Source organism: Eulemur rufifrons, chromosome 14 (genome assembly GCF_041146395.1).
Source record: "Eulemur rufifrons isolate Redbay chromosome 14, OSU_ERuf_1, whole genome shotgun sequence".
Lineage (NCBI taxonomy): Eukaryota > Metazoa > Chordata > Mammalia > Primates > Lemuridae > Eulemur > Eulemur rufifrons.
This window is the reverse complement of record NC_090996.1, coordinates 33,000,081-33,015,049: the sequence shown is the minus strand read 5'-3', so window position 1 is coordinate 33,015,049 and position 14,969 is coordinate 33,000,081. Positions and strand designations below refer to the sequence as shown.

The following is a 14,969-nucleotide window of genomic DNA, read 5'->3' as shown; positions in this document are numbered from 1 at the left end:
GACTGTCCCAAGGCCCCATGGGGATTGAGCAGGGGCCCCAGAGAGCCGGGCGGGGGCAGCACAGGGCTTTCCAAGACGCAGCTTCAGCCCGGCGGTACCTTGAGGTCCTTGGCCCGCTCGGCACTGTCCTGCACAGCCCGGCCCTGCTCCAGCGGTGGCCGCAGGATCCCTGTGATGGCCTTCTCCTGCCGGTCCAGGTCACTGGCCACCTTGTCCAAGCCAGCCAGCAGCTGCCGCCCCTGCAGGTCAGAGGCATCTGCCAGAGGGAGGACACACAGTGTGACCATGGGGGGCATGAGGCCCAGGGGGGGAGTCTCAGAGGCCAGCTGGGACCTCTGGGGCCAGCCCCTCTTGTGCCAGACCCCTGCCATCCCATCCACAGCACCCTAGGCCTAGCCCCTCCTCCCTGGTGCCCCCAAGAGCTTTGCGGGTGGCCCCAGCACCCACCTCCAGGGTTCTCCGTCTTCAGCACCTCATGCCGCTGCTGCAGTGCGCGCTTGCTCCCGGCTGCCTTCTGCCGCACGCTCCGGTACTGGCTGCCCAGGCTGTGAAGGCAAGCAGCAGCTGGGGACCCAGGTAGCCACCCCCCACCCCACAGAGGCAGGGCCCACACGGGCAGACGGCAGGGGCGGCGAGGGCTGCTACAATGTCAGTCTTACTCTGCCTCTGCGTTCGGGACCCTTCCTCCCTCTTGCTTCCTCCTTCCGTGCTTTTTCCTTCATAGCGAGTCTTACTACCTAAAATTGTCTCTCCATTGGCCTTCTCCACCAAGGTGTTATCTCTGGGGGAGCAGTACACAGTAGGTGCTCAACAGGCATTGGTTGAAGAATAAATGAGGTGTCTGAATCATCCACTGGTTCAGTAGAGTTCTTGGGTGCCTACTTTGCACCAGCCAGTGAACCAGGCCCTGGAGATACTAAAGCCAAGGAGCCCAGGCCCAGCGATACTGGCGCACACACAACTCATCTTCCTAAACAGTGGTGGGCGCAGCGGGAGAAGGTGCCCGAGTGCAGAGGAGGCAGCCCTCACCCTGCACCAAGTGGAGGGGCGGGCACCCTGGGGCTGAGGCCTCCAGCCAAGGGCTGAGCCAGCCAGGCAGCGAGTGGGCATTGCAGGTAAAGGAGGCAGCGTGTGAGCCCAGAGGCTCATGCAGAGAAACCCTCGCCGGACGAGGCCTGTAGCCAGCCCAACAGATCTGCTCCTTCTACTCGAGCCTCCAAGGGGGTGCAGGTGTGGGGTGTCGGAGGCTGAGTCAGAATGCCCAGGGCTGGGAACGGTTGAGAAGCCCTGGGGGTGGGGCCAGCCCACACTGTACCTGTCAGCCAGAGCCAGGGCCTCGGGGTCGGTGGGTGGGATCATGAAGCAGACGGCGGGGGCGGTCAGCTTGTTCCCAGCACTGTCCACGAGCTCCCAATTCTCCCCGTTGTTCTTCTGCAGGGTGTAGCTGTAGCCCCTCGAGATCAGGCCCTGGCAGGGGCAGCCAGACAGTCAGGACACGGAGAGAGCTGCCTCAACTGTGGCCTGGCAGCCCGGTCACCATCTCAGCCCAGTGCCGAATTCTTGGACCGCGGAAGGCTCAGCCCATCTCAGACCCTCCCCGAGATGTTTAGTGATAGGGTTGGGAGGGGCCCACAGGAAGTGGCAGGTGTTGGGTCTGCCAGCCCAGCAGCCCACCTCCATTTCCTCGTCCCTTTGGGGGACCACCCGTCCCCATTTGCAGTCCACTATCCAGTCTCCAAATGGACACGTGACTCAGGCCTGGCCAATTAGAGACTAGCATTCCCCAGCCACAGTGATTGGTTTAGGTTGGACACATGACTCAAAGTGAGCCAATGAGAACATTCCCTGGGCCTTTGGCTGGAATGACTGGGGTTGCTAAGCTGTCAGAATTTAAGGCCAGGGCAGCAGGGGTGGGAGCAGTGTGGGGGGCACAAGTCCACCGCCACGAGGGCAAGGGTCAGCAGACAGTGACAGCAACAATGGAGATGGACACAGGTTCCTGAGATCTTTGAGTCCCTGGATCCAGCCATGTTACCCCTAAAACTTCAGTGACACAAAGAGAGGCAAATCTGGGCCGAGCCTACCTGGGGCACCCGGGACAGCGGCTCACCTGGTCACTCTCAAAGTCACAGAGTGCCTCCACGGGGATGGGCTTGAGCGGAGTCTCCCGGCGGTACTTGAGGGGCACCACCTGCTGCCCTCGCTTCTGCAGCCCCCGCACCACGTCCTCATACTTGTCCAGAGCCTTCTCCTGGTCCTGAAGAGAGTGGGGTGGGGGCCAGGTGAGACACAACTTTCCCTTGGTGGGAAGGGGGAGAGCGGAGGTGGAGCCCCCCAGTGAGCAGGTGGGGAGTGGTGGAGGGGGCGGCTCAGGGCTGAAGGCGGTGGGTGCAGAGAGGCCCCCACGGGGCCAGCAGGGTCCCCAGCATCGCTCACATCCAGCTCCCGCAGCAGCAGCTCGATCTGGTACTGGTCCTTGAAGTCGGGGCTGTATTTCTGGTCCAGGTCCGAGTCCACCTTGCGCAGCAGCTCCTGAGCATCCTTCACGTCTCTGTGGAACTAGGGGACCGGGTGCCGTGTCACAGACAGGAAACCACTAGAGGACCCTGGGCTTCTTTCTGTGGCTTCAAGCTCCATTCTCCAAGGCCAAGATGGGACCCTGTACTGAGCCTCAGGCTTCTCTGCTCAGGGACACCCCACCCTCCCCAGCCTGGCCCCCAGGGGTCTTCTGGGGAAGAAGCCAGGTCCCTTCCCACCAATCCATGAGATGCCACCTCCACGACACGTTACGTTTTCATTCATGTACCAGCAAGCTTTGGGCTCCCTTTCATCCCATTCCTCTTTCTGTGCCAGGAACACCTGACTTGATACTGTACTTTCACTCTAAGTCCTGATAGACGCCTCCCCTTTCTGTTCTCGAAAATTCTCTTGCCCATTCTTCGGTCCATCAACTCTTGAGTCATTCATCATCAGCTGTCCCCTGGGCTGAATACTTGGACCGTGGCCATGAACGGGACTTTGGGATCCCCGTGAAGCTCACGTGTGGCTCAGACACGGAACCGGGAGTTACACGGCGTTGCCTGGTTTGTTCAATTTTCCCCAGATACCCCGAGCATGAGGATCACCTGCAGCTTGTTAAAGACATACCTTCCTCCAGAAACGCGCGCCCATCACCGAATGAATGGACACAGTGTGGCCTACAACGTGCTACTATTCAGCCACAGAAAGGGACTGAGGCACTGGCACACGCTCAACACGGGGACCTTGAAAACACGCCCAGACAGGAGCCAGGCAGAAAAGTCCACATGTGTGACTCCACTTACTCCTCACATCCATTCTAGACAGGAAATATCAGGGACAGCACGTGGCTGAGAGGTGACCAGGGGCTGGGGAGGGAGGCTGGGGCGAGACTGACGACGGGTACAGAGTTCCTGTTCGGGGCGATGAGAAGTTTCGGCAATAGACAGCTGCGATGGTATATTCACAATGTCGTGAATGTAATGAACGCCACTGAATTCTGTACACTTAAAAATGGCTACAATGGCACATTTTGTGTCATATATGTATTTTACCAAAATTAAAAGCCACACACTCATTCCTGGGCCTCACGCTGACCTGGCACATCAGTCCCCAGGGAAGACTCACAAGGACCCAGCAAGCTGGCGACATGCCTGTGCACGCCAGCAGAAGCAGGGGCACCCAGGGCCCGGGGTGGCAGCCCTGCAAGGCTCCCTGACCAAGTGACACGAGGCCATGAGTTGAGCCGAGTGGACACTGAGCACTCTCACGAGATGGCACCCCCGGTCTGGGGGCTCCTGGGAGCCAGGTGGGTACCTGGTGGTAGTCCTCCATGTACTTGAGGTGGCTCTCCTCGCAGATGAGCAGGTTCAGGTACTCCTTCCAGTCTGCGTGCACGGCCTCCATGTGCGCCTGCCGGGAGAAGGACGGGCAGGGCGCTGATGGCACCCGGAACTACAGCGTGGGACTGGCAGGAATCCGGGCCCAAGGATGGTGGGGAGGGGGGCTCCTAGCATCTGCCTGGGTGCGGCTCCCACAGGGGTAGGCAGCTCTTACTCAGGGGTGGGAGGAGGGGAGAGGGGGTCTTTCAAGGAGCCAGGTAGGGCTGCCACGTATAGGTGCTCAGGTTCTGCAATGCACACTTTGATTGAGACTATGCCCCCAGAACTGCGAGAGAGTGACTTTCTGTCGTTTGAAGCCACCAAGTTCGTGGGAATTTGTTGCAGCAGCCGCAGGAAACTAACATAGCCTCACGTGGGTTTCAGGGGCCAAGGGCAGGGAATGGCAGGGTCAGACAGGGCGAGATGGAGACAGTGAAACAGACAGACAGACAGACGTAGGATGCAGCTTGCGGGACACCCCACCTCTGCGGGCTGCCCGAGCTCCGGGCGGCCCATAGGGAGAGGCCACCCTGAGGCCGCCCCGGGGCACACGCACCTCGATGGAGTTCCTCCCCGGGTGCTCGGCCACGAGCAGCTGGTCACCCTCACTGTGCAGCTTGTTGATTCGCTCCTCCTTGGTCTCCAGGTTCCGGTTGATGAAATTCTACAGGGTGGGGGCAGGCAGTGGTGAGGACTCAGCACCCAGCCTGGCAGCCCCGTGCTCCCTCCCAGCTCCCCCTGCCCTGTCCCCCAGGCCCTAGCGCCCACCTCGTACTGGCGCCGGCGGCTAGGGTAGTCGAGGTTGTGGTCGCTCCAGTCGTACTGCATGCGGCCCTTGGCCTGCTGGTCCAGCCAGTACAGCTCGTTGGTGCAGCGCTGCATGTAGTCCTGCAGCGAGCTCAGGTGCTGCTGCCGCGCCTGCGATGCCGCCTGCGGGGCGGGGGTGGGGGCAGGACAGGGCTGGGCCGGGCTCTGGCCACTTCCCAGCCAGCCCCCCCGACCGCTAACATGTATGGCTCTCCACATGCCAGGACTGTGCTACGGACTTCCCCAGTACTAACTAATTTAATCCTCAAAGCACCCTACGGGCCGGGCGCGGTGGCTCACGCCTGTAATCCTAGCACTCTGGGAGGCCGAGGCGGGTGGATCGCTCGAGGTCAGGAGTTCGAGACCAGCCTGAGCAAGAGTGAGACCCCGTCTCTACTAAAAATAGAAAGAAATTATATGGACAACTAAAAGATATATATACAAAAAATTAGCCGGGCATGGTGGCGCATGCCTGTAGTCCCAGCTACTCGGGAGGCTGAGACAGGAGGATCGCTTAAGCCCAGGAGTTTGAGGTTGCTGTGAGCTAGGCTGACGCCACGGCACTCACTCTAGCCCGGGCAACAGAGTGAGACTCTGTCTCAAAAAAAAAAAAAAAAAGCACCCTACGAAACAGAGACTCACAGGAGCTCCATTTCACAGACGAGGAAACTGAGGCTCCCAGAGGCTAAGTAATCGCTCAAGGTCGATTACGCCCAACAAGCCAGGCGTGGAGGGAGTCTGGCTCCTAACTCTCTACGCTGCTGCCTCCGTATTCTCACATCCGGGATGTTTGAAACATTTGCATAAGGATGCATTTTTGTATCAGTTGTGCAATTGTAAAAAGAACACATTCTTTAAAGGTTTGGGATAGGGAAGTAAACACTTTCGTATAGAAAGCACGTGGCCTCCTACTTGGCACACAGCAGGTGCTTAATAAGAAAATAAGCCGCACGTGGCAGGACAGGCTATACCCCGGGGTCTATCAGGGCTGTCATGAGCAAAGAAGCCAAACTGCGGGGCCTCTCGGGGAGGGGCTGGGGCCCATCTCTTCCCAGCAAACCCCCTGCCGTCCCGGCCCAAGCATCCGCGGCCGCCTGCGTCGCTCTAAGAGAATCAGTTCTTGTCTCACCAGCAGTTTCTGGTACTTGGCCCGGAGTTCGCTGTTCTGCTCCTGAGGACAGAGCGCTGGTTAAGGCCAGGACGCAGGTGCGGCCCCTCCCTCCCGGGGCCCCACCGTCACCGTCACGTGTCCCACCTTATCCCCGTCCTTGGCCAGGTGGGGCCCGATGGCCTTGACCTCGTTGTGGAAGATGTTGTGCTGCTCCACTTGGTGGTCCACCAGCGGCAGGTCCGTCCCAAAGCTCTGGCTGCTCAGCTTGTCCTGGCCGGGCGGGGGGAGACAGCGCTCGGTGGGGGGAAACGGTGAGTTCCCCTCGCTGAGCATTTACATGCCCCATCTCCCTTCATCTCCCGGCAACCTCAGGGGCCAACGTAGTTACTGCTTCCATTTCACAGCTGGGGAAACTGAGGCTGGGCGAGGGGGAGCCACCTGACCAGGGTCACACCTCTAAAAGGTGGGGAGCTAAGACTTGAACCCAGGAAAGCCGGCTGCAGCAGCCACGCATTTCTCAGCCATGCGCCATGGAAGGCGCTGGAAGGATGGTGGCAGGCCAGAAGTCTGGCCACTCCCTGCTGCCTGCCCACAGAGCCCTGCCAGGACCCCAATGAGCCAGGATCACAGGGGGAGGCCCAAGGGCAGCCTGGTGGGTGGCTGATGGGCCCAGAGCCAAATCTCCACTTGTGCTGTGTGACCCTGGACTTGGCACCGCACCTCTCTGAGCCTCACTTTTCTCATCGGCACATCGGGAATCCTTGGGACCGTGACCCCCTCCCCAGCAGGACCGTGGTGCCCGTGACTCCGCGGGGCTCTCCCTGCACACACGGCCCCCTCCCCGCTGGAGCAGGCGGCCCCGCCCTGGCCGTACCAGCTTCTCCTCCACCAGCGCCGCCCAGTTGACCTGCGGGTCCACCTCCTTCACTGCCAGGTTGTAGATCTGCTTGTGTTTCCCACGCAGGTTGGTCACGCGCTCCTTCAGCTGGCGGATGCTGAGTGGGGAGAGAGGCCACCCGTTTAGTGGGGCTCGCTGGCACTGCCCACGCCCCAGGGACAGGCCTCCATGGCCTGGAAGGACAGGGTGACAGTGGCCTTGGGTTCCAGACAATCACTGCACCCTCCCACCCCTCCTGGCCACCTTCCCTCAACCTGCCTTCCCCCATCAAGTTTCCTGAGTGCCTACTGTGTGCCCAGAACCGCAGAAGATTCCAGAAGAAAGTGGCAAGTCCATTGCTGTCTAGAGCCCACCATCCAGCAAAGGACAAGTGCAGGGGTCATGGGGCACTGAGAGGCCCCTGCTCCTGCCAGGGGCGGGCACGGGACAAGGGTGAGGTCAAGGGGGCTGGTTCCCCATGTTATGATGCTGCAGCACGAGCCCTGAGCCTGGGAGGTCAGGGATGGGGCCCCGGGCAGTGCGGGAGCTCGTGCAAAAGCGTGGAGGTCAGACAGCACGGTGGCACAGAGAGCTGCGGTCGTATTGCGACCAGAACAAGGGACATCAAATCCTCGAGCCTCAGTTTCCCCAACTGCAAAATAGCATTGCCATGAACGTGAGGCGTCCGGCACCTCACTGGCCCTCCATCAACCCCGACTGGGCTCCTGCCCTGGCCCACGGCCCAGAACGGAAGGGACCTACTCCTCGGCGATCATGTCCCCCTGGGGGTGCTTCATGTGCTTGGCGATGGCCGAGTCCGCCTCCAGCACGTACAGCAGCTTCTCCGAGTCCGACACCCTCTGCAGCGCCACGTCCCGGTGCTCGGGCTGCCGACCCTCCTGCAGCCGGGCCAGGTCCTGGGGGGTCACGAGAGAGAAGGGACAGGGAGTGGGGACTCAGTGGGCCCTGCGTCCATGGGAGGGCAGAAGGAAGGGGGCCACTGCGGGGCTCCCCTGGCCCCACCCAGCCTTTCCTCCGGCCATGCAGCAGACAAAGCTCAGATGCCTACTATGCGCTGGGTGCTGGGACAGGGCTGTGAGCGCAAGAGGTGGGGCCCTGCCCACCTGGGGTCCAGTCTGGGAGACCGCCAGGAAGGCCACCGCACCTAAACTGCACACAGGTGACTGCAAGTTCCTGGCAGTCTGTGTTTATGAAGGAAACACACCAGCTAGAGAATGAGGGAACCAACTTCAGCTGCCGTGGTCAGGGAGGCCACTCTGAGGTGGTGACACAAGCTAAGCATGAAGGATGAAAGGGAAGAGTGTTGTAGGTAGAGGGAACAGCCTGTGCAAAGGCCCTGGGGCAGAGCCTGAGGCACAGTGAGAAGGCTGCTGAGGCTGGAAGGCAGGGAAGGGGGAGGAAAGGGGATGGAGAGAGGTGGGAGGGCGAGGGCACTGGGGCCTGTGCGCGGGGCAGGGGGGCTCCACGGAGGCAGAGGCTGTAGGCAGCCAGCCTGTGAGCCGGGAGGACAGTCAGCCGTCTGTGACACCACCAGGGGCAAAGCAAGTGTGGCACCCGGGGACGTGGCGAGAGTGAACGGAGTAGGGAGATACTGGGAGGTGCCAGTGACAGGTTGCTGACGAGTCCAGGGTCTCTGTTTAGGGAAGAGCGATGGGGGCAGCCAGGACGGCGGTTGCTAAACACAGCCGGTTAACTCACTCCCTGCACATCTGACCCCTGTGTCCCGCAGGGGCGGTGACGACCTGCCAGTGAGAGGACAGGGCAGGCTGGGGCTAACCCCGGGGCAGCCAGTCCCTTCCCCTTGCCAGGTCTCAGTGTCCCTTCTCTACAACGGGAGTAAGAAGACACCTGCTCGAAGAGGCAAAGTGAGCTGAGAAATACGAATCAGCAGCCGAGACGGAGCTCCCTGCGGAGGCTCAACCTGAGAGGAGCCGGAGCCCGGTGGGTGGGAGCCCGTGTGTGCCAAATGTCCCGACAGGCAAATCCAGAGAGACGGAAAGTGGATCAGTGGCTGCCGGAGGCAGGGGTGGGAACGGCACTAACAGAAAGTGGGCACCAGAGATCCCTCTGGGGGGTGGGAACGTCCTGCAATGGATTCTCGGGGACAGCTGTGTCACTCACTCGTCACTAAAAATCACAGAATTGTACACCTGCAAGGGGAGCATTTTGTGATATGTAAAATATGCCTCCATCAAGCTGTTAAAAAAGGAAAAAGAGGCCAGGCACGATGGCTCACGCCTGTAACCCCAGCACTTTGGGAGGCTGAGGCAGGAGGATCTCTTGAGCCCAGGAGTTGGAGGTGACAGTGAGCTATGATTGTGCCACTGCACTCTAGCCTTGGAGACAGAACGAGACCCCGTCTCCAAAAAACAAAACAAAACAAAAAAACAAAAAAGAAAAGAAAAGAAAAAGGAAAAAAATGGCAAAAGAAACCAGAAACCAGAAATGCACAGAGGTGATGTGGTTCCTGGTACGGACACTTGGCTTCCTCGGGGACCGTCTTCCCCTGGGTGGGCCCGGCCGGCTCCCCAGGGGGCGTGGAGGTGAGGCCAACCCGACCGTCCAAAGGCCAATGGAACCGGGCACCCCCCAACCCGGGGTGGCCGGTCAGTCGATCACAATAAAACATCACGCTCCTGGGCTCAGGTGGAATTTTATCCGCTCCATCATCACCAGAGCATCTGAGTCGCAGGTCAAAGATTAATTTTGCAAAAGGGAGAAGTCAATTAATCATTGCCCAGCTCATGCAGGGGCTGGGTGGGAACGCACGCTCTCTCAAAACACACCGACTGACCGGGAGAGAGGACACCTCGATCGGGGAGGCTGGTGTGCCAGGGTTCAAAGTCAGGCAGAACGGATCGGATCGATGGTGCGAGAGGTCTGGGGGCCACTGACAGGGAAGACCCCCGGGCAGCTGTCTGGAAAGTGGCCTCTCTCTGGCCCGGGGCAGCGGTTACTCGGGTCCCGACCCATGCAACACTTTGCTCAGGTGACTCTTAAAATTCGGACGCCTCTAAAACCTCTATACTAGTTACACCTCAATGAAAAGGTTTTACAGAATCCCGGGGACTGACACCTGCAATACGTCACAGGCACACTCTGACGGGCGGTGAGCGAGCAAACACAGCGGCCTTCCCGGCAGAGTCTGAGCGGCGGGACGCGGGCGTTCACCGCGCGACGCTTGCAACGTGTCTGCGTGCTCAACGCTCGTCCAGACACGAAAGGTCGCAGAGTGTCAGATCCCAATGGACACGAAATGTCCAGAATCGGTGAACCCACAGAGACAGAGAGGTGAGTGGCGGCACAGGCTGGAGGGGAAGGACGGGGGGACAGCTCAGTGGGTGTGGGTTTCCCTTCGGAGCGATGGAAATATCTGGAAACTAGATGGAGGGGTGCTTACACAACACTGAGGGCACTGAACGCTGCCGGACCGCTCACTTGAAATGGTTAATTCTATGTGATCTGAACCTCCCCCAATTAAAAAAACAAAGAAAAGAAAAATTCAGGAGAACTTCTGAGTAATTAAGTTAATAAATAATGACGTCTTTCACAAAAAGAAAACAAGAGAAAGACTGTCTAGTCCGTGTTGTCTTCAGAACATGGCTTCTCTTTCACGGTCTGTTCAGCTGAAGTTTAATAACAGTTCAAAAGCGTCTCCCAGAAACATCCTTATTGCTTTGAGTGTTTGCTCCAGGCAAATGGACCGAGAGGGTCAGACCTGTTCTCCCTCCCTCCCTCGCTCCCTCCCTCCCTCGCTCCCTCGCTCCCTCCCTCCCTCGCTCCCTCCCTCTCTCTTTCTCTCTCTCTCTCTCTCTCTCTCTCACACACACACACACACACACACACACGTCCAACAGACACACACCAAAATGCTAACAGCTGACACAGACACCTCTCGTGATGGATTCTCCATGATTCTACTTTGTTATACTTGTTTATCTGTCCTGAAATGTTTGTACTGAACACACATTACTTTTGTTAGAAGGAAAAAAGAGACACACCCCAAAAAGTTGCACTTCATTTAGGAAATAGGAAAACATTGCCCCCGGGGGCCCCAGAGAGACCAGAATGACAAGTGACAAGAGGCACTGAGAAGGAAGGGGCAGGGGGGACCCAGGCAGGAGGAAGGGGCCCCTGGGGGGCAGCTGGTGATGGGAACAGACGGCCCACTTGCTCCCCCCACCCCGTCTCCCACCCCTGGCTGGGCCCACCCCAGCCCTCCCCCTGGGGTCTCCGGGCTGCGGGGACAGGCCCTGGGGGGTGGACACCTGGGCCGGCAGAGGTGGCCAGGAGGGAAGAGCAGCCTGGGCTGGGCCTGGGGACAGACCTTGACCCCCCTCGTGACCTCTCCACCTCAGCCCCCCACTTCTCTGACCTCCCAGGGCAGGGATGCCAGAGAAAACACAGACGGCCCAGTTACCTGTGAATTTCAGATAAACGAAAAAACTTTTGTAGCACAAGTTTGTCCTGAATAGCACGTGAGACACTCTGATTCTCAAACGTTATTTGTGTTCTGAAACACAAACGTAACTGGACATCCTGCACCGGATTCGCCAAATCTGGCAACCCCACCTCCAGGCTGCTCCCGGGACCCTCTCTGTCACTGACTAGTCACCCCCACCCCCTTTCTGAACCTCAGTTTCTCCAACGACAAAATGGGTACAAAAGCAACCGCACCAGGCTGGGGCTGGGGGGCTTTGCAGACAGGATCCTCATCTCAGCAGCGCACGTGGTGGGCGGGGACAGAGGCCTCCCGCCATCTAATCCACAGGAGAACCTACGGCCTTGGGGCAGCTGTTGTCCCCGTGTTACAGAACGGGGAGCCACACACGGGGGAGCGATCTGCCCAGGTCTGTCCTCTCTCTTGTGCAGAGCGGGCGGCGGAGGCCTGACCTGATGCCGCAGCAGCTGCACGAACGGCGAGAACGACACCAGCCGCTGCGGAGCCCTGCACTCCGCCCGCATCCTCTTGTCCGGTTCCCGGCCCTGCCCGCTACATGCCGGGAGCACCCTCCTCCCACGCTGCGCCAACCCAAATGTCTCCGGATGGGCCCCCGTGTTCCCTGGGTGAGGGAGTCACCCCCGGGTGAGAACCACTCATTCTGACGTGACCCTCGTCCTGGGTGGGGCTGGCAGCACAGGGCGCCCCGGGTAGGAGTGGGGGCCACTCACGCTCTGCATCTTGGCCTCCGTGTCCACGATGTTCTTCTCCACCTGGTCGGCATTCTTCTGCAGCTGCTCGATCAGCTCCGACAGCTCCTTGTTCGAGATGCTGTGGGCGGAAGCCGAGGGCAGGTGGGCCGCGGGGCCTGGGGGCTGCGACCCCACCGGTACCCCGTCCTCCCAGGCTGTCCCCGGCCCAGGCTCTGAGCAGGAGCTGCCCACAGAGCCTTCCAGGACGCTCAGCTGACCCCACAGGGCGACGTCGCTAAAGCCACAGAGACAAGACAGCACCCAGGGTGGGGGGGTGTCAGCCCCGACTTGGGTCACTCGCTCTAACACGTCTGTTGGGCCATGTTGGCAAAGCACGACGCGTCTGTAACACTGAGATAGAATTTACGGACCATAAAATTCACCCAATTCAAGTGCACACGGAGTTGGGCGAACATCACCACTATCCAATTCCAGACATGTTACTGTCCCCGCGCCCCACGCCCTGCCCCCTCCCAGCCCCTGGCCACCGCCCGGCTGCTTTCTGCCTCTACGATAGGCCGATTCTGGACGTTTTAGAGAAACAGAATCACCCGTATGTGGCTCCTGTCACCCAGCACAGTGTTTTCAAGGTCCACCCGCGTCCCGGCATCTGTCGGACTTCCTTCCCTTTCATGGCTGACGCTATTCCCTCGCGCAGATGGTGTACCCGTGTCGCTTACCCGTCCCACGGCAGGTGGACGTTCGCGCCTTTACGGATCACGTGCCGGGAACATTTGTGACCTGCTCTCGTTCGAGCACCCTTATTCCTAATTACCTGATATTATTCTTTCAACCCACTCACTTTTCACAGTTAAGTAAATGTGCTTAAAAAGGTAACTGGCTGTCCCCATGGTAAACAGAAAGCCAGGAGCCCCATCTGTACCAGTTGCCGCGGGACGCTGGGTGGCAGCTCCCGTCTCGAGCCGGGGAGCTGGTGCCAGACTGAGCCCCTCCCCCGATGGTCTCAGGGTCTCAGAAACCTGAAAGCAGAGTGGCTCCCCCCGTGGGGTTTCTCTGTTCTCCTCTGCCACACCTGTCTGCTGCCCCGGGCCCCAACATCACGTCACAGACCACTCCGGGAAACACTATCATGGTGGCTAAGACTTTGGCTCTGGAATCAGCTGTGGGTTCAAATCTTGACTCTAATCAGCCACTTGATGGCTGTGTGACGTGGCCAAGCTGCTTTGCCTCTCTGTGCCCCGCCTCCTGGTCAGATGGGGCAGAGGAACAGCACCTTTCTTGGGGGGGTGTTACAAACGGGAGCGAGGGGCTGCCCCAGAGCCGCGCACACAGTGGGCTCCACAAAGCGTTGTGATGACGGTTGTTAAGGAGCCCTAGAGATCAGCCTCCTGCTCCGCCTGGTTGTCTTGCAGCTAAGGAAGAAGCAGACACCAGAGAGGGAAAGCAACTTGGTCAATGCTACCCAGCCAGCCGGCGATGGTCAAGATTAGTTCCTCGTCCCCCCAGTCTCCACTGAAGACCCTTTTGCGTGACTCCACAGCAGGGCCTGAGCAGCTGAGCACCCAGGAATTTCATTCCACCTGCACTCATTAAGCACCTGCTGTGTGCCAGGCCCAGCACCTCATACAGACACAGCCCCACCCTCTGAGAGTTTACCCCACAAAGAGGAAATCAGCATTTATAGAAATAGTCACAGGATGGACGCAGGCGTGGGGGCTACAGATGCCCACAGACACCTCCTGACTGCTGGACGGGGCTGTGGTGGTCAGTGAGGGCTTCCTGGAGGAGGCGGTGGTGGCTGAGTTCTGCAAGACGAGGACAAGCTTTGGGTTCCCCAGGCAAAAGTCTCCAGTGAGGAGAGGCCATAAGAGAGGCAGAGCCTGGTGCTAGGCCGGGCAGGAAAGTCATGTGAGCCAACGTACAGCGACAACAACGGTCATGGGGGAAGTATGAGCTAATGTTTATTTTCTACGCGACCGACTCCTCTCTCATTCCTGACAACCTTCATTACGACCCTGTGAGGTAGGCGTTCTCATGGCAGGTAATTGTATTATTATCTCCACTTTACAGATGTGGAAACCGAGGACCAGAGAGGTTGAGTAACTTTTCCAACATCACACAGTAATGAGATGGCAGAGCCAGGTCTCCACCCTGGGCAGGCCCTGGAGTCCAGGCCCTTAACAACTCCAAGTGACAATCTTGCAGGGCTCCTGGCACATAGTAGATACTTAACAGATCAATTTAAAATGCCAGGTGCCCCAAACCACAGCAGGATGGCACTTTCCACCTATTACAATGGCCATAATAAAAAAGGCAAATAACCATTGTTGACAAGGATGTGGAGCAATGGGGACGCTCGCGCCTTGCTGGCGGGACTGTGCAACGCGCACAGCTGTGGAAAACGGTCTGGCGGGTCCTCAGAAGGTCAAGCACTTCCCATGTAGCCCAGCAGTCCCAGCCCTAGGAATCAGCCCGAGAGAAACGAAGCCCGCGTCGGCACAGAGCTCACACGCAAACGTTCACCGCAGCGGCGTTCCTAGGAGCCCCCAGCGGAAACAACCCGAATGTCCACCAACTAACGAAGAAACAAAACATGGTATATCTGGATTATTCAACCAAAACCAGCAACGCAGCACTGACACGCGCTGCGACGCGGATGACCTTGAGAACGCCGTGCTGAAGGTGAAGCCAGACACGGAAGGCGCCACGTTACGTGAGCCACTCCACGCACGAGAACCGTCCACAGGAGCAGCAAGTGGACGCGTGGCTGCCAGGGCCTGGGGGAGGGGCGTGGGGAGCGACTTTCTGGGGTGATGAGAATGTTCAAAATTGATTAGAGCGACGGATGCACAACTCTGTGAATATGTTAATACCAAAAACCAGGGAATTGTATACTTTAAATAAGAAAATACATGGTATGTGAATTATATTGCAATGAAGCTGTTACCAAAAAAAAAAAAAAAAAAAAAATGGCAAATGCCGTTTTTGGTTGGTAGGGGTTTGTTTCTTCCTCCCTCACCCTCAAGTCGGGTCCTGACTTTTTCTGTCCTGTTTTCCAAGGAGGCTGGGCCACCTCCAGTAACTTCCAGCCGCCGGGAAG

At 58.7% G+C, this 14,969-nt stretch overlaps 1 protein-coding gene and 1 long non-coding RNA gene across 2 annotated transcripts in view; one reads left to right on the top strand and one right to left on the bottom strand.

The window, feature by feature from the left end:
• PPL (periplakin) overlaps positions 1–14,969 on the bottom strand; it is a 39,393-nt gene that overhangs the window by 10,226 nt on the left and 14,198 nt on the right. Inside the window, exons 2-14 of the mRNA XM_069486961.1 lie at positions 11,888–11,987; positions 7,457–7,611; positions 6,692–6,812; positions 5,962–6,087; positions 5,836–5,877; positions 4,668–4,829; positions 4,456–4,563; positions 3,835–3,930; positions 2,437–2,559; positions 2,111–2,257; positions 1,316–1,467; positions 448–545; positions 99–256 (exon numbers count right to left, since the gene is read on the bottom strand). Of these exons, the coding sequence (XP_069343062.1) occupies positions 99–256; positions 448–545; positions 1,316–1,467; positions 2,111–2,257; positions 2,437–2,559; positions 3,835–3,930; positions 4,456–4,563; positions 4,668–4,829; positions 5,836–5,877; positions 5,962–6,087; positions 6,692–6,812; positions 7,457–7,611; positions 11,888–11,987 (1,588 nt within the window). The remainder of the gene's footprint in view (positions 1–98; positions 257–447; positions 546–1,315; positions 1,468–2,110; positions 2,258–2,436; positions 2,560–3,834; positions 3,931–4,455; positions 4,564–4,667; positions 4,830–5,835; positions 5,878–5,961; positions 6,088–6,691; positions 6,813–7,456; positions 7,612–11,887; positions 11,988–14,969) is intronic.
• On the top strand, positions 9,104–11,947 carry LOC138394700 (uncharacterized). The gene is made up of 3 exons (XR_011235315.1): positions 9,104–9,704; positions 9,808–10,006; positions 11,588–11,947. It is a non-coding gene; the product is annotated as an uncharacterized lncRNA (long non-coding RNA).